Below are 23,576 nucleotides of genomic sequence, written 5' to 3' on the forward strand. Positions count from 1 at the left end.
AATCTTTGTTCCAAAAACACACATGCAAGGACTTATTCACATGCATCTCTCTCCGTAACACCAACTCAAGAAAACAAAAAGGTGAAGAAGATAAACTTACTCAAAGCACTTTTGATCTGGCTGAAGTATTCCAATGATTTTTAAATGAGTTCGAATTTATAAAATAAACGATAAACTATTTAAAGATCTTGAAAGAATATAGAGAAAAAATATTTTAAAGAGATAACAACTCTTGTGAAATTAAGTTTAAATAGTTAATTTTATTGTTTATAAAATTTTAAATTAAATAATAAAGTATTCATATTTCATGTCATTTAAATCTCCTCTGCTCTCAAACAAGTTAACTAGTCGTGGTTTCGTTTCTCCACTTAAAATGCTTTCTTTAAACAGAATTAGAATTCATTGATGAATTTGGAAACACTTGTTCAGCCAGGAAATTATATATGTGAAAAATATATCAACGTTCATTTATCATTGACAAGCCTCCTGTTAATGGTCATTGTCAATTTTCTTGCTGTTTCCTGAGAGGGCCAATGCAAAACAACAAATCTGCTCCATATTCATATGGGATTTTACTCTCTAAATTAATGCACATTATAGTTGTATAAGATCTGATATGTTTCTTGGGTTACTGTAAAGTAATTGGACGGCACATAAGATGTGACGTTTGACACATTTGAATGGTTTTAAAATTATACTTTCAGAAAGTAAATGTAATGTTCTATTACCTATTCTCCATGCATTGTACACTTGTACTTGTGTTGCTTTCGATCTTATTTCCTAAATTGACTTTAAACTTTTGTTAGTTGGCTAACGTAAGACTGTGGAAGTACGACTAGTCGTATATTGTTATTTTTTGTTTGATGCAGTCACTATCACAGACCTTTTGGAAAATCTACTTAAATATTGGAAATCAACGTGCCAAACTAAAATGATATGATGAAGTTCATTATCTTCTAAGAAAACAAGTTTGGAAACCATAAAATTGTTCCATCCTCATAGATCCCCCCCTTTTTTTTTCACTTTCTAAGTATAGATAGTAATTTCCTGAGGGAAGAAAGAAGAGAACATGGTAGTAAACTAAAGGAAATAGACTACACAGTCCGTTTTGATTCAATCACAAACTGCTATATATTTATCAGTTGTTTCTGATAAGTTGACAGTATAAAAATATTCATGAGATTGAGATTACTGATCAATAAATGCTACTCTTAGGGATTTGTATCACAATTTAAGCATGGAATTTTAAATTTTAATGGAAGTGCATAATCTGCAAGAATCAGGACAACCATGTGCATTATCAGAAGGCAAAGGAAGAGATAGGTCCCAATAATAAAAGCCATATCAGCGTCAAGATCACCAAACAACAAAAACCAAGATTCAAGGACCAGTTTGATTTGAACTAGTCCTTTCTCTAATAAGGCTTTGTCTTTATCTTGGAATCTATGCATCCATGGACCGCAAGCATAGATATGCCCAAGCAACCTACTAGAGGTTGCCAAGCCAATAATAAAGGCTATCCAAAACTTGTTGATGGATAGTTAGTTCACTCTTGTCTGGTGCAATGCTATGTGGTACAACGTTACGGGCCTGGTCTTCAATCATAGTTTTCAACTTAAGTTTCTTCCTAAAAGGTAGATGGAATCAGAAGGAAAAACTTTTAGTAGAAATCATTAAGATGGAGCTTGCCCTATTAATTTAAAATTTGGTTTATGATAGAGCCTAATTATCCATGTCGTTAATTATAAGAGTGTCCTAATCCAAATGAGATGACAAATGAACTAGGAACACATATGGGGTGGTTTGGCTTTTAATAGGAATTAGACAAGCTTCTGGTATGAGCAAAGGTCTTGATTTTTCAAATTTCAGGACCACCATCATATACTTATGATGTTTATTTAAAAACATAGAGCATAGCCTCAGAGTTTCAGAAAGAGCACTGGACCATTTACTATGATTTTGAGGCACGAAATGGCATATTGCTACTGCCTTGCTGGCTGTTTGGTACATCGTACAATAAGTAACAAAAGGTGCATATATGCCATACATACATATATATAAAAGCAGTACTAGTGGCTTTAAGACAGTGAGAGAAGTAAAAGGTCCCAGAGTGTGGAGCTGAGAAGAGATGGGTGGTGTTGCGTGGACAGAAGAAGAAGATCACTTGCTCAAGAAATGCATACAACAATATGGAGAAGGAAAGTGGCATCGTGTTCCTTTGCTAGCTGGTAAACTCAATTCAATTCCAATAATTTGTTAACAGTGAAATGGTTTGGTCAATTTTAGCAATCGGTCATGTTTTATGAAATTTATGTATCAAACCAATGCAGAAATTAAAGACTGTGTGACTATGGTTACTTCCTTTTGACATAGAAACATGTTTAGTCCCATTTACAATTCCTTTTCATCTCATAAAATCTGTTGCTTTTTGAAGGTTTAAACAGGTGTCGAAAGAGTTGCAGGCTAAGATGGCTCAACTATCTCCGTCCCAACATCAAGAGGGGAAATTTTGCGGACGAAGAAGTGGAGATGATAATCAAACTCCACAAATTATTAGGCAACAGGTTACCTTACAAGTTGTGCTCTTTCTTTCAGTATTTTTCATTATGTAATACCATGCACTAATTCTTTTGCAAAGATATCTTAATATATGCTGCTGTTTCTGTTTTGTAAGCAAGCATAGAGGTATAACATGTACCATATTCATCATCATCATCATAGAAAGGAGATTAAAGGCTTGTTTGAAAATATGGGAAAGGAGAAACAAAATTTAAAACATAAAAGAGAAGTTTAGAATAGAGTAAAGAAAGAAGGGTAAGTTGGTTGCATCCGTGGTTTCAGGTGGTCACTGATAGCAGGAAGGCTACCAGGAAGGACTGCTAATGATGTGAAGAACTATTGGAACTGTCATCTGAGCAAAAGACTAAATGCTCAAGAAGCAGAAGATAAAGGTGGAAGCAGAGATGTTGAAGTGATGAGGCCTCAGGCTAGGAATATTGGTTCAAGCTCAGTGAAAAGAAGGAGTGAAGGAGTCCCTCCAAGAGAGAAAGCAGTTGAACAAGAGAGCAGCATGTCCTCACTGACATTTGATGCTGATGGACAGAACCAAGTGGTTGAATCACAGGAAGAAAACATATATGCATGCTTGGACCAACAAGGAATTGTTAATGAATATTCAATGGACTTTCAATTAGAAGGATTTGAAGATGTGATGAAAGGGGAGGGGAGTAGCAGCCAATGGGATTGGGGTGATTTGCTCCTTGACATGGATTTGTATAAGTGAGTTTTCTTCTTTCATCTTATTTGACCTCTGTAGATGGTCCATCTCACTACTATCTACCATTCATATAATCATATTCACCCTAACAAGGTTAAAGTTATGCCACTATTACCCATTCCAACTATGCATATGGCTTTAGACAAGCCATAACTATCAAACACCACTATTTATTTAATGGCCTATGCCCTTTTTTCACACTTTTCTTTATTCTGCCCTACCCTACTCTCAACTTAAAACAAAACTATGTTATATCAACTACTACATTAAACATATTAATTAAAAATGCAATCATTTTTTTCTTATTCAAAATTATAATCTTAGTTTTATGAAAACATTTTCATTACATACAAGCTTTGTGAACCCACTACATCTCTTTGACAAGACAAAACATTGATTGTATACATATTCTAATTTTGTTTATAAGGACACCAATTTTTATAGTCAACCAAATCACGATAGAGACCCATCACTGATTTTTCATATAGAATACCATGTAACAAATATACATAGATAAAAGTAAAACAACACCATTATATTTCATAAAAGTAGGTATGTTCACTTATTATATTGATTCATGATGAGGATAAAATAAAATCCAAACCACTTATTTTTTATGGATTCTTAACTTTTTCAATTAATATGAATAAAATCTATTCAACTAATGTTGGATTAATTTTACTTTTATAATTCAGTGATAATAAAATAACTTATTATATGTTTTAAAACTTTCATTTTCACACACTGTCTATTTCATATACAAATTTAATTTATTAAAGAAAAGTTATTAATTTTATTTATAAATTTTGTAATATTATTCTAAATTCAATATTCTATTCGATCTTTTATTATTAAAGTGACAAAATAGGTAATTTTAATTTTAATTCGACTTCCATTAATTTGTTAAAAATGAAGTGGGGTGACCCACCGTGCTTAGATGGATTAAAAGTTTTGGTCGGTCCCAAAGGACGAGTCAACCTACTGGTTACTTTTTAATTTCATATTTTATTTGAATATATATATATATATATATATATATATATATATATATATATATATATATATATATATATATATATATATATATATATATATCAACCTATTAGTTACTTTATTTTATATTTTATTTGAAGAAACAAAGACACTACGTAATGATAAGTATATCAAATCTAACCAATAGACTCTTTACTACAATATTTATAATAGTTAATGTACTATGTGTTTAGGATAGTCCGTTTATTATAGTATTTAAAATAGTCTGTTTATTATAATATTTAAAATAGTTTGTTTATTATAATATTTAAAATAGTTTGTTAATTATACCGTTTAAGATAGTGTTTAATCATACAGTGATTTAGAATTGTATTATACTTCAAAATAAAGAGATTTTAATAATTTTATCTTAATAATTTTTATAATTGAATGAAAACGGTAATAATAGTTACAATGACAATTATGGACATGGTCTGTAATAAAAATTTCAACCAGCAAGTCAAAGACCAACCTAATGAAAACTAGAGTGAAAACCAAAAAATTCGAATTACGAAACAAACTCGTGAATACTTTAACTAGACCATTTTACTGAAACTCTCGTTATTTTGTATTCACTAACATTTCTTCTTAATTTAAAATTGTTAACACACTTATTCTCAATTTTTGTTTTCCCTCTTTTTATTTACATAAAGAAAGCTTAGTTTAGCAAACCTAAGTTGCAATAATTTTATTTAAAATCTAATATATAAAAATAAATTACATCTTAATAAACCAAAATTATTATTTTTAAATGTAAAAATAACACTATTATAATCATACTAAGTCATATACCATATTTCATACATCAGACAAGCTTCACAATGTATTACAATTCATTCAGGTTCAGTGAATACAAGAAAGAAAAAGGTGAACAATAACTTGGATCATTCGCACAACGCACACATTCGCAGAGCGAAACCAGAGACTTCTCGTACAGCGACCCAACTCGTTGTGCAAATCCTCAGACAAAGACTCATCCCTCATAACCATTCGCACAACGATTAAATTCGTTGTGCGAATAAACTTTTAATTGTATCAGATCCTAACCCCTCGCATAACGCTCCAATTCGCTATGCTAGAGCCCAGACAATGGCTTAGACTCCCCAAACCCTCGCAGAGTGCACCCAGGCGCATATCGCCCTGATTCACCATGCGGATCATCAAATAGAGAGCAAACCTCTCAAACCATTCGCACAACGCACCAATTCGCTATGCGAATTCCCTGGCAGAGAGCATCTCGCCAGGGCGACTCGCTGTGTGAATCTATTCGCTCAGCGAGTTTGCATAATCTGCAAAATTATGCAACTCAGACCCCAATTACCAATTTTATCTATTTTTCCCAACTTCTAACACTCCTAGATTGTGTTATATACCTAATTATACTGGACTAAGTGATTGTAAACCTTCCTAACATCAATATAAAGTGTTTAAGGATCAATTCCTACTCTAGAATATCAAATTTATCAACTTAGGGACCCAAATCATAATCTGCCACTTTGAACATGTTTTTGACCATTTTGATGACTCAAACAAGTCACATTTGACTTACCCAAATTGTCCCAACAGACCAATTGAGCCCTCAACTCCAATTTCTCATTTTCACTACCTCACTTCCTCTAATTAGCTTTAAACTAAGACCACTTGTTTTGATTCATAACCATTCACTACTAACACAGATTTAACACTTCTCATGCATCTAAAACAATCCAAATATCATCCAATTTAGTACATTTTCACAGTTCAAACATGCACATTCAAAACAACCACATTGCATACATGAATTCTAACAAAATCATCCAAGTTTCAGTCCAGCAACTCTAATACTAACATAACCTATACACATGACAAAAATCATTTAATAATTATAGAGAAAATTCAGCTTCCCTTACCTCACTCAAGCTCTACACAGCTCACAAAACCCTAATTGAAACTTGCACCGCAAGGAAACTCAACAAAAACCTACAATTCACCGATTAGTGATAGAAAACAACTCTTAGAACCTAAATTGAGCTGAGAATTAAAGAGAGAAACTGCTATGCACATGCAGTAGAAACAATCGCATGATCAAGGTTCAAGAATGTTTGGGAAAATGGGAAAAACAACTTACCGACGCAGAATAAGAAATTGATCGGTCTAGATTGTTGCCCTTGACACCAGGATTTTCTAGGCACTTCCTGATCGTCAATCAGAGACTCCATATAGAGAAAAGTTAGAGAGAAGGCAAAGAAAGGAAAGGAAACAATGTTTTAGAGAGATAATACGTATTTAGATAATGAACCGAGCTTTAGAAATTTCTATTATATTATAAGATTATTTTATAATAAAGTACTCAGACTCATTATTTTAATACACCTATCTACTCCAATACTCTATTTTCTAGGTCCTTACATGCTCCAAAACTACAAAAATTTTCGACCTCGAAAATTTGACTTTTTAGAGAAGAGGTGAGGATAGGACTCTCTCATCACTCCCTCTAACTCCCAAGTAGAGTCACTTGTCCTACTATCCCAGACAACTTTGACTAGACTGATGGTATTTCCTCTAAGTTGCTTGTTCTGACTCTTCACAATCCTAACAGGTTGCACCTCCACTGAAAGATCTTCTCTAACTTGCACATCTTCAACTTATACCACATGAGAAGGATTAGGCACATACTTCTTAAGTTGTGAGACATGGAACACTGAATGAAGATTCGCTAGCTAGGGTGGCATGACTATCTCATAAGCAACTGGTCCTATACGCATCAAGATATGATAAGGACCAATATACCTAGGAGATAGTTTCCTAGCACGAATGACTCTTCTTACACCAGTAGTTGGAGTCACTCTAAGGAATACATGATCCCCAACTGCAAACTCCAATGGTCTCCGCCTCTGATCAGCATAGGACTTCTGCCTACTCTAGGATGCTCTCATCCTCTCCTGAATCAACTTCACCTTCTCAGTTGTCTGTTGAATCAACTCTGGCCCAGTTAAAGCAAAGAGACGTTCTACATTTTCTCCCATACAATGCCTCAAACGGTGTCATACCAATGCTGACCTGATAATTGTTGTTGTAGGTGAACTCCACCAACGACAACACCTCATCCCAGACTCCTAAGTGATCCAAGACACACATTCTCAGCAAATCCTCAAGTGACTGGATCGTTCTCTCTGACTGGCCATCAGTCTGGGGATGATACGCTAAACTCATCTGAAGTCTACTGCACATCTCACTCTGAAGCGTCTCCCAGAATCTAGAAGTGAATCGCAGATCTCTATCAGATACAATGCTAGAAGGCACCTTATGAAGTCTCACAACCTCTCTGATGTACAATTGTGCAAGTTTCACCATAGACATCCTCAAATTAACTGCTAAGAAATGAGCACTCTTGGTTAACCTGTCTACAACCACCCAGATAGCATCATGACCTCTGACCGTCCGTGGTAAATGAGTAACAAAATTCATGGCTATGCTATCCCATTTCCACTCAGGAATCTCCAACTGCTGCAATAAACCACCAGGTCTCTGATGCTCCACCTTAGCCTCTGACAGGTCAAGCAAGATGAAACAAACCGTGCTACATCTCCTTTGATCCTAGACCACCAGAAAGATTCCTTGAGGTCTTGATACATTTTAGTCATGCTAGGATGCATGCTAAAACGACTCTGATGACCCTCCTCAAGGATCATTCTCCTCAACTCCGAATCACTAGGAACACATACTCTGCCTCTGAACCGCAGTATACCATCAGCCCCCAAAATGAAGTCTTTGCCCTGATCTATACCAATCAACCTTGTTGATCTCTGTAATTCAGCGTCCGACAACTATTTGTCTCTGATACAGCCTAACAGATCACTCGACACCACAAGGTTGTTGCACCTAATACTATCTGAGTCTAATTCCACCTACAGCCGCAAATCTCTGAAACTCTCCACCAACTCCAACTCTCTGACCATCAAAGCAAACACGTGCATTGACTTCCTGCTTAACGCATCGGCTACAACATTTTCCTTCTTAGGATGCTAAAGTAGATCAAACTCGTAATCTTTATGGAACTTCATCCATCTCCTCTGCCTTATTTTAGTTCCTTCTGATCAAAAAGATACTTCAAGCTCTTGTGATCATTGAATACATGAAATTGTGCACCATAAAGATAGTGCCTCCATATCTTCAAAGCAAAAACCACAGCTACCAATTCCAAGTCATGAGTGGCATAATTCTTCTCATGAGCCTTGAGTTTCTTTTGAAGCATAAGCAACCACTTTCCTTTCTTGCATCAACACATAACCCAATCCCTAATATGAGGCATCATAGAAAACCTCAAAAGGTTTACCTGTGTCAAGGATCGCCAAAATTGGAGCATTAGTCAACCTCTGCTTTAGCTCTTGAAAGCTAGACTCACACCTATCTGTCCAAGCAAATGACTGATCCTTCGTAGTCAACTGAGTCAACGACACCACAATCTTAGAAAATCCCTTAATGAAGCGACGATAGTAGCCCGCTAAACCCACAAAGCTCTTGATCTCAGTGGCAGACTTGGGTCTATCCCACTGAAGCACTACCTGTACCTTGGTTGGATCCATATAAATGCCACCAGCTGAGATCACATGCCCGAGAAACTGCACCTCTTCCAACCAAAAATCACACTTAGATAGCTTAGCATACAACTTCTTCTCTCTCAACACTCCCAGCACTGTCCTAAGGTGATCTTCATGCTCCTCTCGAGTCTTAGAATAAATAAGTATGTCATCAATGAAGACAACAACAAATTTATCTAAGAACGGCCTGAAGATTCTATTCATGTAGTCCATGAATATGGGTGGAGCATTAGTCACACCAAAAGGCATAACTACATACTCATAGTGACCATATCTGGACCTAAAGGTAGTCTTTTGCACATCGCCTGCCTTGACTAGAATCTGATGATAACTTGACCTCAAGTCTATCTTGAAGAACACAGTAGCTCTATTCAACTGATCCATCAAGTCGTCAATCCTTGGGAACGGGTACTTGTTCTTGATAGTTAACTTATTCAATTGCATGTAGTCCACACACAACTTAGGGCTACCATCTTTCTTCTTCACAAGCAACACATACGCACCCCAGGCGAGACACTAGGACGGATAAACTACTTCTCAAGCAAATCTTCAATCTGCTTCTTCAGCTCAGCTAACTCTACTAGAGTCATCCGATAAGGAGCTATTGATATTGGCCCTGCACCTGGCACCAAATCAATAGAGAACTCAACCTTTCTCTAAGGAGGAAACCCTGACAATTCCTTAGGAAACACATCCAATAATTCACTCACCACTGAGTGATCTACACTCCACCCACTCTACTCAATTACCACATGAGACAGTACTAGAAAACAACAAGCTTCTTCAGTCATCTCTTGCTTCAACTGCCCATAAGACATCAACACAACATCTTATACCTCAGGAAACACCAACTTCTTCTCACCACAGTCTATGAGAATGCGATTGACAGATAGTCAATCCATCCCCAAGATCACATCCAAACCCCAAAGAGGTAAACAAATCAAGTTCACCTTGAACTGACGCCTTTCCACAACTACTAAACATCTAGCACACACTGTAGATGTCTTGACTAACCCCGAAGTGGGAGTATATACAATCAAATCGTATTGTAGCTCCCTCACTGATAACCCCAACTCTTCTACACATGCCTCTAACACAAAAGAGTGTGTCGCTCCAGAATCAAACAATACACAACAACCTCTACCCAACAACAAACAACTTCGAATGATAAGATTACCTAAGCTAGCTGCCTTTGACCCAAATAAAGCATAAACCCTGTCGGCTGCCTGTGGTCTGCCACTACTCCTCTAAACTACTCTCCCTGTCTAATGTGACTATGGACTTGCCCTCCTGATTGTAGAACAATCCCTAGCATAGTGACCCTCTATCCTACAGATGTTGCACCTCTTGAATCCCACCATTTCAAGGCAAGCTGACTGAAGATGACGCCCTCCACAAGAATAACACCTCACAACACATGAAAAGCTAGACTGCCCCAGATGAACTGAAGGCTGAGAGGAAGAACCCCCTAGACCCAGAAGAGGATAGTCTAGAATAAGGAGTTCCCCTAGAACTGAAGTTGCCTCTCGACACTACTGGACCTCCAACCCTTAGTGGTTGGCTCTGCTGGCTCTCTACTTCTCTCTTGGTCTTTTCCAACCCTTTATCCCTCTCCACTAACACAGGAAACTCCTTGATGCACAAACCAACAACCAACAACTTCACATCACCTCTCAATCCATTTTCAAATTTTTTGCACTGTCATTCTTCATTCATAGCTAAAGTATGGAAGCGGACCAAATGCTTGAACTTATCGGCATACTCTGATACATACATAATCCCTTGCACCAACTGTAGAAACTCTACCTCCTTGGCAAACCTCACACTGTCAGGGAAATACTCAGTGTAGAACTTCTTCTTAAAGACTTCCCATGAAATCTAAACTCCACTGTTCTCGAATAAGGATCTGGTGCTACTCCACCAATGGCTAGCTTCCCAAGACAACAAGTATTCTGAGAAAGCCAATCTGTTCTTATCAGGACATCTCTTAGCGTTGTAGATCCTTTCCATATCCCGAAACCACTGATCAACATCATCAGGGCTACAGTTCCCATTGAACTTTGCGGGATGGTGTTGTAAGAAGCTCTCCAAGCTCCACTCCTAAGAATGACTAGATGAAGAAGGACCTGTTGAAGTTCTGCCTCTAATCATCAAATCTAAATACTGCCTCTAGGATGTCTCAGCTGACACCCTAACAGCCTCTAACTGTTGCAAGACCACAGTATGTTGTTGTACTAATGTAGTGTTGTGTTGATGCATTGCTTCCAACACAAAATCCATCATTCTCATCATGTTGGATGTATCAGTATTATTGGGTGGGGAAGGAGGAGACCCATGTGTCATCTTCTACTTACACAGAGAGAAAAAGCCATTAGTCTAAGTCTAAGAGACAAGAATAATCACTATACATAGCTAAGAGTACACAAGCACAACCAAGGCACACTCAAAACCTACAGGATTATTAAGGAAAGAACTGCTCTGATAGCATTAATGTAACATTCCAAAATATAGTAATAAGCCATATCATACTAGTCACAAAAATAATAAAATAGAACAGTTATAGACTGGGATATAAAGTATAAACTTTACAGTCATCCAAAATAACCGTAGAATTTAAAACTTTAGATACAAAAAAGTATTCCAAAACTATACACCAAAATAAACAACCTAAATAGACTAAACAGCAGCATCCTCGCCCTCCAAAGCCTGCTCCAGAGGAACCTCATCTCCCTCTGCTCACATCCATCAGATGATCATTGCAAAAGAAAAACACCACACATACAAAATACAAACACAAGCAGAAGGGTAAACTAAATATACGATAAAACATACAGTTTAATAGCACATAACATACACAAGTTAAATCAAGCAAAGTAACTAAATAAAACATCCTAGCATGTTATGTTCTAGACTTGACTTGTCTGGACTTAGAATAATTGCCGAGCTATGGCGGGTCATGCACTCGTGGTGGCCTCTATTGCTTTGCAAAGCCATTGTCAATGAGTTTCACCCTATCATACTCACGAGGTTAGTCTGTTCCGGGCCTTGAGGCATACTGGAAGCCCCCAAGACTAAGACCTTCTGCTACTCCTCATGACATGGTTCAATCCTCTCTACTTGAGAATGAAAGACCATTGGAGTTTCAGGATAACCTCTAAGACTGAGCTTCTGCATTCATTCTAAACACCATGGAATCTCACCAAGAGATTCTACACTGAAGCTTACATTCCTCACTTTGATTCACATACTTTTACTTGGAACATGACTCATAATCATATTAAATCATATACCATATTTCATACATCAGACAAGCTTTACAATGTATTACAATTCATTCAGGTTCAGTGAATACAAGAAAGAAAAAGGTGAACAATAACCTGGACCATTCACACAACGCACACATTTGCAGATCGAATCCAAAGGTTTCTCGAAAAGCGACCCAACTCATTGTGCGAATCCTCAGATAGAGACCCACCTCTCATAACCATTCGCACATCGATTAAATTTGCTGTGCGAATAAAGTCTTAATTGTATCGGACCCTGACCCCTCGCATAGTGCCCCAATTTGTTATTCAAATAAAAATGGCAGTAGTCCCAAACCCCAACTAGGCGCATAGCGCCCTGATTCGCCATGCGAATCATCAGACAGAGAGCAAACATCTCAAACCATTCGCACAACACACCAATTCGCTGTGCGAATGCCCTAGCAGAGAGCATCTCGCCAGGGAAACTCGTTGTGCGAATCTATTCGATCAGCGAGTCTGCATAATTTACAGAACAAAAATCTGCAGAATTATGCAACTCATACCCCAATTACCAATTTTATATATTTTTCCCAACTTCTAAGAGTCCTATATTGTGTTATATACCTAATTATACTGGACTAAGTGATTGTAAACCTTCCTAACATCAATATAAAGTGTTTAAGGATTAATTCCTACTCTAGAATATCAAATTTACCAACTTAGGGACCGAAATCACAATCTACCACTTTGAACATGTTTTTGACCATTTTGATGACTCAAACAAGTCACATTTGACTTACGCAAATTGTCCCAACAAACCAATTGAGCTCTCAACTCCAATTTCTCATTTTCACTACCTCACTTCCTCTAATTAGCTTTAAACTAAGACCACTTATTTTGATTCATAACCATTCACTACTAACACAGATTTAACACTTCTCAAGCATCTAAAACAGTCCAAATATCATCCAATTTATAATAAAATATTTGGTCTCATTATTTTAATACTCCTATCTATTATAATATTCTACTTTCTAGGTCCTTACAAACCGCAATGATTTTTTTAATAAAAGTAGTGTAATTTTTTTAATCAAATTTATTAATGTAGTAAATGATTTTTTTTAACTTTTTATGTTTTCGTAAACTTAATCACATATTTTTAATTTTGAGATATTTTTTAATAATTTAATTGGTGAATTAAATACATTTTTTTAATTTCTTTTACTTTTTTAAAATTCTTTTGTTTTTTTAATTTGAAATAAAAATACTTTTTATTTTTAAATTTTTAGTTTATATATATATATATATATATATATATATATATATATATATATGTTTGCTAACTTATGTAATATTTAAAATGTACCAAAATTTTTTCCAAATTTTTGTTGACAAAAAAATTCTTATTCATAAAACAAACATACTTTAAAAATAGGAATATTTCAATAATTTTTATTTTTAATTTAAAATTAAAAAATTAAAAAAAAATTAAAAATTATTCATTTGTCAATTAAAATTTGATACATTTTAAAGATTACATGAGTTAGCAAACCTATATATATATATATATATATATATATATATTACTTAAAATAAATATAATATTATTTTATATTTTTAGATATTTTTAATAATTTTTTTATCCTGTTAAATTAAAATATACATTTCATTTTTTTAATAAAGAAATTTTATAAATAGAATTTTAATAATAAATTTATCGTGTTTTAGAATTAGTATGTTAAAATAATGAGATTCGATTATTTTAATATTCAAAAGTCTAAATTATAAACATAGTATTTATAAAAGAGTTTCATTATTTAAAACCACACATTTTTTCTATGTCGCAACCAGAATCGCGATGGGACAACGATCCAAAAAAAAAAAGCGTTAGAAAAAGAGATTTGGAGTCGTCACCATAGTTTATTTTGAAAAACTACGGGAAAACCATAAAGAAAGGCTTGGTCCGCAAAAACCAAATTCTAGGTTCGGAAGTCGGTTACGCATAGGGAAGGTATTAGCACCCTATCGCGCCTGCCCGAAGGTAGTACCTTTAATTAGATGCGCAAAAATGATGTGGTTTACAAAATGTTTAACTATCCCCGAAAAACAACAATCTAAATAAACAAAATATATTTTTTAATTTTTTGGGTCCGTCAAGGATTGACCTTGCTCCTACGTATTCTCATTAAAATGAGAAATCAGGGTTACGTAGTTCTTTTGAAGATCTGTTTGAGAATATTTGTTTGGGAAATTACTTAAGAAATTTGTTTGGGAATTTGTTTGGAAAATTTGTTTGGAAATGACTATGAATAATTTTGGATTTTTGGGAAGTGAACCTGACAAGGACTAGCCTTGCTCCTACGTATCTCCATGTTTGATGGAGAATCAAGGATCACGTAGTTCTGGCTGAGAGATTGTTTGTTTGTAAATGTATATGTTTTTAGTTTTTGAAGACTTTATATTTTTTGGTATTTAAAAAAAAAAAGCAGGTAATGGGATTTTAATCCAACACAAAAGAGAAAACCAACGACAAAGATGAAAACCAAATTGAGGATTTTAATTAGAATGCATCGATGGTAGTGGAGGCTTCTTCTTCCTAGGCAGCGAAGTTCTTGCGATAGTGGTGCCCTTGTCGTAGTGGTTGGCCAATCTAGAGCTCGTGGTGGTCTCTCTATCACTCGATCTAGTTCATCGTTTGTAGTGAAGGTGAGATGAATCTTTGTCGTAATGGGTTGCCTCTTTTGAAGTTTAAGTTGGTCTGGCTCATAGTGTATCTCTATGACATCAATGATTTTAAGATTCAGTATGGTTTCTATTGCATCTCGTTAGTGGTTAGCAACGGGAGCACTTCTGGTTCACAAAATAAAGTTACCCACGGGAGAGAGAGATAATGTGGTGGCTCGTGGAGAAAGAAATAATGGGCAGGAAATTTGATGTCCTCTTTATCGACGAATTTTATCGATAAAAAATTTGTCAGTAAAACAAATTTCATTTATCAACAAAAAAATTTGTTGATAATGAAATATGTATTACCAACAAAAAAATTCAGCGATAAAATAAAATGTATATTACCAATAGATTTATCGACAAATTTTTATCGATAGATTTTACCGACGAGATAAACTCATTAGTAAAATCCGTCGATATTTTAAATTTACTAAAAGGTTTATTTTTTTGATAAAATTTCATCGGTAATTCCAATAATATTTGTAATGTGGTAGGGTAGCAACCTTTTTTTTTATGACTATAGAGCTTAAATATCACTACAAGTGTACTCCGATTTTGAAGTCTTATATGTCAAAGACATGTATCCGGATAATTGAGTGTAGAGTTAACTGTTTGTGTGAATATATGACTTGTTGTACGTTATACATGTTTAGTTTATAAATTGGTATATTATGATTAAATTAAGCCAAATCATTTGCACATTAGCTTATCTTTTTACTCTTTTGTGTTTTGTTGTGTTTTTGTGATGATCATTTCATGGTGTGAGCAAATATTGAAGTAGGTGATGATACATTTATGATGGAAGACGTGAAAGCAACAAAATAGTTTTTATAATTTTCTTTTATTATTTTGTATTTCTTTCTTTTTGAAAAACTAATGTAATTTTCAATGAAGGTGTATATATTATATTATTATAATTATTATGATAGATAATTGTATTAATATTTTATATATTTCTAACTATTTATTTTGTTTTATTAATTTTATAATATTTTATTTAATAACTTTTATAATAGGATGTTACAATGAAATTGAAAAATAACAAATTTTAAAGAGTAAAAGAAATTAAAATACTAGTTTTAATTCATTAAGTAAATTATTAAAAAATACCTGAAAATAAATAATATATAAAATATATGATTGTATAAAAATTTAAGAAAACGTGAAAAAATTTTAAAAATTCATTCATCACATAATTAAAAATAGTTTAAATTAAAAAAATAAGTTTATATAAAAATTTTAAAAATATGAAAAGTATAAACTTTAAAAGAGGAAAAGATTATAAGAAATAACAAAAAATCGTGTGGTAACAGCAGGATATCCATAAATTAAAAGAAAGAAGAAAATTATAATCGTGACAATAAAATGGAAGTCATTAGTAAGAAAGACGACTTTTATGTAAAAGTAATAATCGTATTTTTGAAATACGAATTCATCAGTTATGCTTGAAAAACAAGACTTTACCCATTAAATAATTTTTTTTTAAAATCTACCTATATTAATGAGTTTGATAAAAGAAATTACACTACTTTCGTAAAAAAAATCAACCGCAATCCTTCAAAGATCGAGCTTTGAAGATGTAAGTCCTCCGTATAGTTGACGAAGCTGATCGGCAGAATATACCACTACCCTCGTAACATAAAACCTAGAAAGCTTATATAATAGCTTATTTTATTTTTAGCAAAAAATAATATATAAATATGATATTTACGGTTCATGTAACAAAGTCTTTTGGTCGAATGAAATAAACATTCTAAAAATTCTACTAACAAATTTAAAAATTACATAATTTCCTTTCGATTTTATATTTTTTAAACATTTTAGCCTAATTATTGCTTACTTATCTTAACCGATTCACAAATTATCAAACTTTGACATATACTCTCAAATCATAAAAGTGGAATACAATGAGACTCAAAAGTGGCTTAATTGAGAGAATTATATATCCACAGGCTAGAAAGTGATGAAAACACATACAGTAGAAGAAGTTTAACAAAGGAAGCATATAATAGGAAAAATAAGGTTTGACAAAACCATGTCAGTTGATAAACACATATTACAGAAAAGATCAAACATTGTTCCTAACCGAGGAAGACCCTTTGTCTTCTTCCTTATTGACGAGAGCAAGAGCACGAGATTTGGCTATGAAGAACCCCGAGGTGTGGCCGATCACAGCAGCTATGAATATTCCCCCATTGAATGACATGACAGCAAGCATCACCATGTAAACGAAGCTGATGCGAAAAAACTGAACAAAACCTTGCATGAGTGCTCCCACAAGGGGACTTGTCCCTGGTTTAATGAGTGGTTGGTTTGATAAAACCTCAATAGCCATGGCTAACAAAAGCACAAATATGATGGCCAAGATGTACATGCCAACACTGTTACCAGGCCAACCATGGAAAAGCACTGTGGCATCTTTGCCCCAGTAGAAACTCATCTGCATCATGTAATGCTGCATATTGCTTGTGCCATTAGGCATTAGAGGCATGTCTCCCCCTGGAGACATATCCATCTTACTCATACTGATAAAGAAGAGAGAGAGAGAGATGCAAGGATTTCTTGGTGGATTGACCCTGCTATTATAGAAAAGAGTGGCCAATGAAAGTTAACGCTGTGATGAAACCTGAGAGTCACGGAAATGTTTTTCTTGTATTTTAGGTTCTTTCGTTGCCTACTATTTTGTTCTTTTCTCATCGTCTTCTGTGAGGGGTGTCACGTTAGTCGGTTTCTTCAACCCTCCATAGAAACCAGTTTTAACACAAAAATTAAAATATGTTCTCATTTGTAACGATTAATTTAATAGCATAAGTTCTCTGTCCTGCTTCTTTCTTTCTGTCTGTCACAAGAAGATGTCTTTTATTTTAAAATTTTTAATCAAAATTACTAGAATTTTACTAATTATATCTTTACAGAAAGAAGAGGATGAGATAAAAATATATATGAATGTAAAAAAAAAACAGAAAACATGAGACGAGGGATATACTAAAAAAATATAAATATAATAATTTTCTTTTTCTTCGTCGTATTATTGTATTACTGTAACCTCAAACAATAAATTAAATATAAAAAAGTAAATAAGTTGGCTGTAGATAGTGAAATCTTGGTTACATCGGAGACGAGGAAAAAGTCGAAAGTCTCCCGGAAGATTGAGTAACAAATATGATATTGTTTGTGCTAAGAGTAAAATGTAGGTTTAATAGTCAATTTAGTCCTCACTTTGGTTGAAAAATCTCAATTTAGTCCCTCCTTATAAAAGTGTTTTGAATTAGTCCTAACTTTTAAAATAGTGGGTCAGATTGGTCCTTTCTGTTAAATATAAGTTAACAAAATTAATGGATGATGATGTGACACAACTTAAAGCTAACGAGGGACCAATCTAACACATCAGCTTTAAGCTGTGTCACATCATCATCCATTAATTTCGTTAACTTATATTTAACGAAAGGGACCAATCTGACCCACTATTTTAAAAGTTAGGACTAATTTAAAACATTTTTATAACGAAGGACTAAATTGAGATTTTTCAACCAAAGTGGGGACTAAATTGGCTATTAAACCTAAAATGTAATTTCATAATCACTTTAGTTCTGAATGAACGTGGGTTGTCTTAACTTCAATAAATAATTTCAACTTGTCTGGAAAAAAAATCTAAATAATATTGTTTAAAACAATTAATTGATGTAATTTGAAAATAATTTCAGCTGATATTAACTAAAAAGAATCTTGAACTTATTTGAAAAACATAATTAATATTGATTAAGAAATTTATGATTAATGTTGGTTAAAAACAAATTCTCACTTAGCATACAATAAATATCTAATGATGTTAATTAAAAAATAAACACGATTAGCTTTAGTTTAAAAGAGTTATTGAATAAAAACAATACTGAGATTTATAACATTCCAATATTACCTAAATCAATAACCTATCGATCTTTTTCAAGTCGATAACAACTCAACTAAGATCAAATTGATGAAAGAATACAAATAACGTGAATTTGAAAAATATGAAAAAAATTTAAATTGTTATCCCTTTGACTATAATTTATTTATTTTTTTAATTTTAAGTATCCCAATTAGTCTTATAAAATACTAAAATTTTAAAATATTTCGAAATTACCTAAAAAAATTATTTTGTCATTAAAAAATTAAAATAATCTAAAAAAATGAATGGCCTCTTAAAATTTTCCATCCTAAAACGTGTTTATAATAAATTTATCAAAAAATGTGAATTAGTCAAGTCAAAAGTTTGTTAATTCTGCTGTATTTCTCAAATGCTTTCTCCTTTCATGTATATAAACTTCTGTGATTATCAATAATATGTGAGGTATAATTAAGTGTATGTGCTTTGCTGTGGATGTGCTGTGCTGTTTTTTACAGTTTCATTGATTAACAAAAAAAAAAAGTGGGGAGTGAGAAGATAAAAAAATGAGTATGAATAACCTGAGCTGATAAATGCTTCTTTTTTTCTCTACACAGGCCTTTCAGCAGCCCAACCCAATTTGTATTCCGTTTACATGGTCGAACTCAACCCCAATCATTCCCTGCACTTACTTTATCGTTTTAATACTTCCTTTCTTTTCAAAGTTGCTGGTTCACTGATTCATCATTATAATTTATATTTTAAATTTAATTTATTTAATATAAATTTAATATAATAAATTTAGTAATCACTTCTTAATACATGGATGTGTAGAATATGCACTTTTTTTTTCTTATTGCGTACGTTAAGTATTTTATGTTTTTTTTCTTTCTCATAGACATTATTACGAAAATTTACTCTATTTTAATTTTGGAATACTTTATAAAATTATTGACTCTTCATAAAAATGTTCTTGTTATTCCTAAAACAAATTGTGTTATTCTACATTATCATTTATGGGAATGAATTATGTATGGTTTTGTGAACGATCAAAATCGTACTCAAAACATTTTAGAGTTTAATACTCACCTTGTTAAGAAAAAAAAAACCCAAAATTAAAGAAATTTCTATAAATTAAAAAATAAACCTACTTTTAGTATACATCGACGTGTCTTTCTTGATCTTAACACTATAAAGATTATTTTAAACGGTAGTGCTTGTCAAGTTAAGGACTAGGGTTTAATGAACTCTAGATTTGTAGTTCATCATTTCTTAGGCACTTATCCTCATCGTGTTTATACAATTATATATAGTGAAGATAAATGTTTTTTTCTTTTTTTATAAATTGGGTATTGAATTGTAATGGATTGTTAATATGTTGTGATAGTAAGCTAATTTTAGAAGCGATTTAAAATTGACAATAAATGGTATAATAAATAATAAAAATCTAGAAAGTTATTTTAAAAATGCTTTGAATATATTACAAATTTTATTCCATATTGTATTATTAAAATTAATATAATATTAGTTGTTGATATATGAAAGGATCTTTATTTGAACTAGGATGAAAATATGAGATGAGTGCAGGCTGGTTCACTAGTCCATATAAAAAACGTGGAGCAAATTTAAGTATTTTAATCCGTTTGTTTGTTTAAATTCTGCACTTGTAACTCGATCAGGCCAATAATAAGAGGTAACAGTTTGTATAAAACATGCATTATGTTTGATGCCGAAGTGTACACTTTCATAAATTACCTTAACTCCTTTGTACAGAATGTTTTTGAGTCCTCTAAATGTCTCATAAACTATCTATCTTTAATCCGGTAGAGTCCAAATACGAGCTAGGGTACCTCCAAAGATATTCCCATCTCAAGTTTTAGGTTACCGGTTATCACAATTCAATCTTAAATATATAATAAATACAATCACTTACTACTTACCTCTTTACCTTACCTCTATATTTATAGATTTCTATGTGGATCTTTGATTAGTGTAGGCCCAATCAATATTTAATCATGGTCCAATATTTCTTAATTATGTCTTCATCTTTCTAATCAGGAGATTGATCTATAACGCATGGACCGTTCGGCTAATGATGTATTATTTATCGATCGATCTGTACAGTACACATTATATTACAACCTGTAAGTTAGAAATAAATCTTTTATTTATTTTTGATATTTTGTTATTCACTTTTTAAATCTTATAAGTTGGTTGTATTTTATGCGGGTATAATTAGTTAATTATTATATATATTTTTTTAGTTTAGTCAATAATTTATTTTATACTTTTATTTATTTATTAAAAGTTTAACTTTAATATTGTTAATTACAACAACTTATAAATCCATAGATAAATAATTATGTAGGTTAATCTGACTTGTTTTTGCAAACTAAATATAAGATGGCAAACAAATTGCAATTATTACTAAGCCTTTATATAATAAGATCTACTTAATTTAATATTAAAAGTTCTACTGTATAAATAGAATTTCAGTTAACGAATTTCATTATCTAAAAACATATTATTTCTCTAAAACATATTCTTTAAGAGTTTTATACCCTCCCTCTAAGTCCTCTAACTTATAATTCATATGTTTAAAGATTAGAGAGTGCTTGAATGATCATTGAGGTAAGATCTTCAAGTCTGTTATATCAATTTTTGTAGAAGAGTAAGTTAGTTTATGATCTTTTCTTTAGTTTGTTCGTTTCTCCATATGCATATGAGTAGTTGTTCCTTGTTTGTGTCATCTGAGTCTTTCATAAGACTCTTTGTTGATCAATGATACTATCAATATTTCTTGATCATGATTCTTGTGTTTGTAGGAATCTATAGAGTTTCTCGAGTAGTGAGATTTGTTTTAGGTTCCTTAGAGTAGTTTAGTCTTCTAACAGGTAAGAGAAGCTAAATACATTTGTTTCAAGTTTTAATGTTATGAGAATTATGTGTGCATGTTTGATGGTTTGTGATTGATTGAAATTGTTGTTTAGTTGATTGATCTTCTGTTGAAATGTGTTTGGAATAATATGATTGTGTGTTGTTTAAATTGCTTAAAATTGGTTGGAATTGATGTTGAGTTGATGGATTAATCCAGCTAGTTGAGCAAATTGTTGTTCATTGTGACATTCAAACATGTTTTTAAACTAGGCAATAAGTCACAAATACTAATTTGGTCATCTGAATAGGTCTTTAGTTATCAGATCACAATTTATAATGTTGAAGATTTCTTATAGGTGCTCAACACCAGTTTTCACCATTGACCGACCAATATAAGAATGGTCTGACAATGACAGCATACCACTAAGCATCAGTGACCAATGTAGGACTAGTACCAACTTGCTTTCTTATTTTTTTTAGCAATGAGTGGGTCTTGCTGAGCGAGAAAAAGTGCAAGAGCTCTACATTGAGCGATCTCTTTTGCAAGAGCTTTTGTGTTGTTAGCGTAAATTTGGGTACTAGTGTGTTTTTCTGTGATTTTTTTATCCTTGATTATTTGAAGTGTTTCTCTAGATGCTGCTATTCATGTTTAATGTGAAATTTGTGATGCCTCGTGGATTATATTATGATTGTATGCATGAATTAAGTATGGTGTGAAAGAAATTTCAAGGAGAAGTTCTTGTAATGGTTTCAAGTAGTGTATATATTGCTAAAAGGGTTTCGTATTGCGATTTATCCTAATGCTCTAATAATCTTCAAATTTCAAGTAAAGAAGGGTAAAATATATGATGAAAGGAATAAAAGATTCTAGTCCAGGGGCTTTATCTTGGCCAAGTTTTATCTTCGCCAAAGATAGTTGACAAACCAACCTTCTGTGTGGTAGCTTAAGTGGACAAGCTGTTTCACCCTTGGAAGTGCATAAGTCCCAAAGACTAATATCATTACATACATCCGGATAATCAAGTCTAGAATGAATAATTGTATGGTTCAGGATTGTTTGATACACTTGTGTTTGAGTTAAAAATCAATAATTTTAATCGTAAGTATGTTCTTTTGGTAAATTAGGTTATCCTTTTGTATTTGCTTATATATTTGTTTGTTTTTGTTATTTGTTTTGATTACCTAAATATTGTGAGCATATAAAAATATTTATGTAAATTAGATACAAAGTGTTGATATAACACAAAACATAGAGTAAAATGATAGTTTATATATATATATATATATATATATATATATATATATATATATATATATATATATATATATATATATATATATTTACAATATGTAATGATTTCTATAATGTTTTAATATTTTTAAAATGAGATGTTATAACTATTTTAAATTTTAATAAAATATATTAAAATTTAAAACATATTATAACTATTAAATGTGTATTTGTTACTTTGGTAGAAATTTAATTTGTGTATAAAATATTTTTTTTTAAAATTAAAATATATTAGAAATTTAAACCATATTATTATTATTATCATATAGAATTAGATGTAAATATATGAAGAATAAATTTTAATCATTCATCCTGGACAATTATATTAAGTTTCAAATTTTCAATGGAACGTTTATCAAAATAATAACACTCTAAACAATAATATTTAAGATAAAATGTTCAAAACGTTAGCTCAAGGAAATGAAATTATACGCTTTAAAAAGTAAAAATAAAAAATGTATTGTTTTTGAAATAAAGTATGAAATTTTAAAATTTAATTTATATTAATAAAATTAATTAATTTTAAATATAATTATTTGATGCATGATATTTTTTAATTTTTAAAATATAATAATTATTTTATAAATATAAGTTAAGGCATATGTTAAAAAAGTTGGACCAAAATGACTTAATTTAATTTAAGTCATAAATTATTTATTTTAAACTATTTCTTTTGTGGACA

At 32.3% G+C, this 23,576-nt stretch overlaps 1 protein-coding gene and 2 pseudogenes across 1 annotated transcript; 1 reads left to right on the forward strand and 2 right to left on the reverse strand.

Annotated features, from left to right (window-relative positions):
- Window positions 1-1,963: 1,963 nt before the first annotated feature.
- Window positions 1,964-3,455, forward strand: LOC124823183 (transcription factor WER-like). Its single transcript, XM_047295354.2, has 3 exons — window positions 1,964-2,228; window positions 2,435-2,564; window positions 2,842-3,455. Exons 1-3 carry the CDS (start codon window positions 2,129-2,131, stop codon window positions 3,281-3,283), a joined length of 672 nt encoding a protein of 223 aa, XP_047151310.1. The 5' UTR covers window positions 1,964-2,128; the 3' UTR covers window positions 3,284-3,455.
- Window positions 3,456-10,066: 6,611 nt separating this feature from the next.
- Window positions 10,067-11,232, reverse strand: LOC148197666 (uncharacterized; annotated as a pseudogene).
- Window positions 11,233-16,821: 5,589 nt separating this feature from the next.
- LOC124823185 (copper transporter 6 pseudogene) lies at window positions 16,822-17,417 on the reverse strand (annotated as a pseudogene).
- Window positions 17,418-23,576: the final 6,159 nt, after the last annotated feature.

The sequence above is a fragment of the Vigna umbellata genome, chromosome 5 (assembly GCF_029865625.1).
Source record: "Vigna umbellata cultivar VRB3 chromosome 5, Vumbellata_1.0, whole genome shotgun sequence".
In the NCBI taxonomy this organism is placed as follows: domain Eukaryota; kingdom Viridiplantae; phylum Streptophyta; class Magnoliopsida; order Fabales; family Fabaceae; genus Vigna; species Vigna umbellata.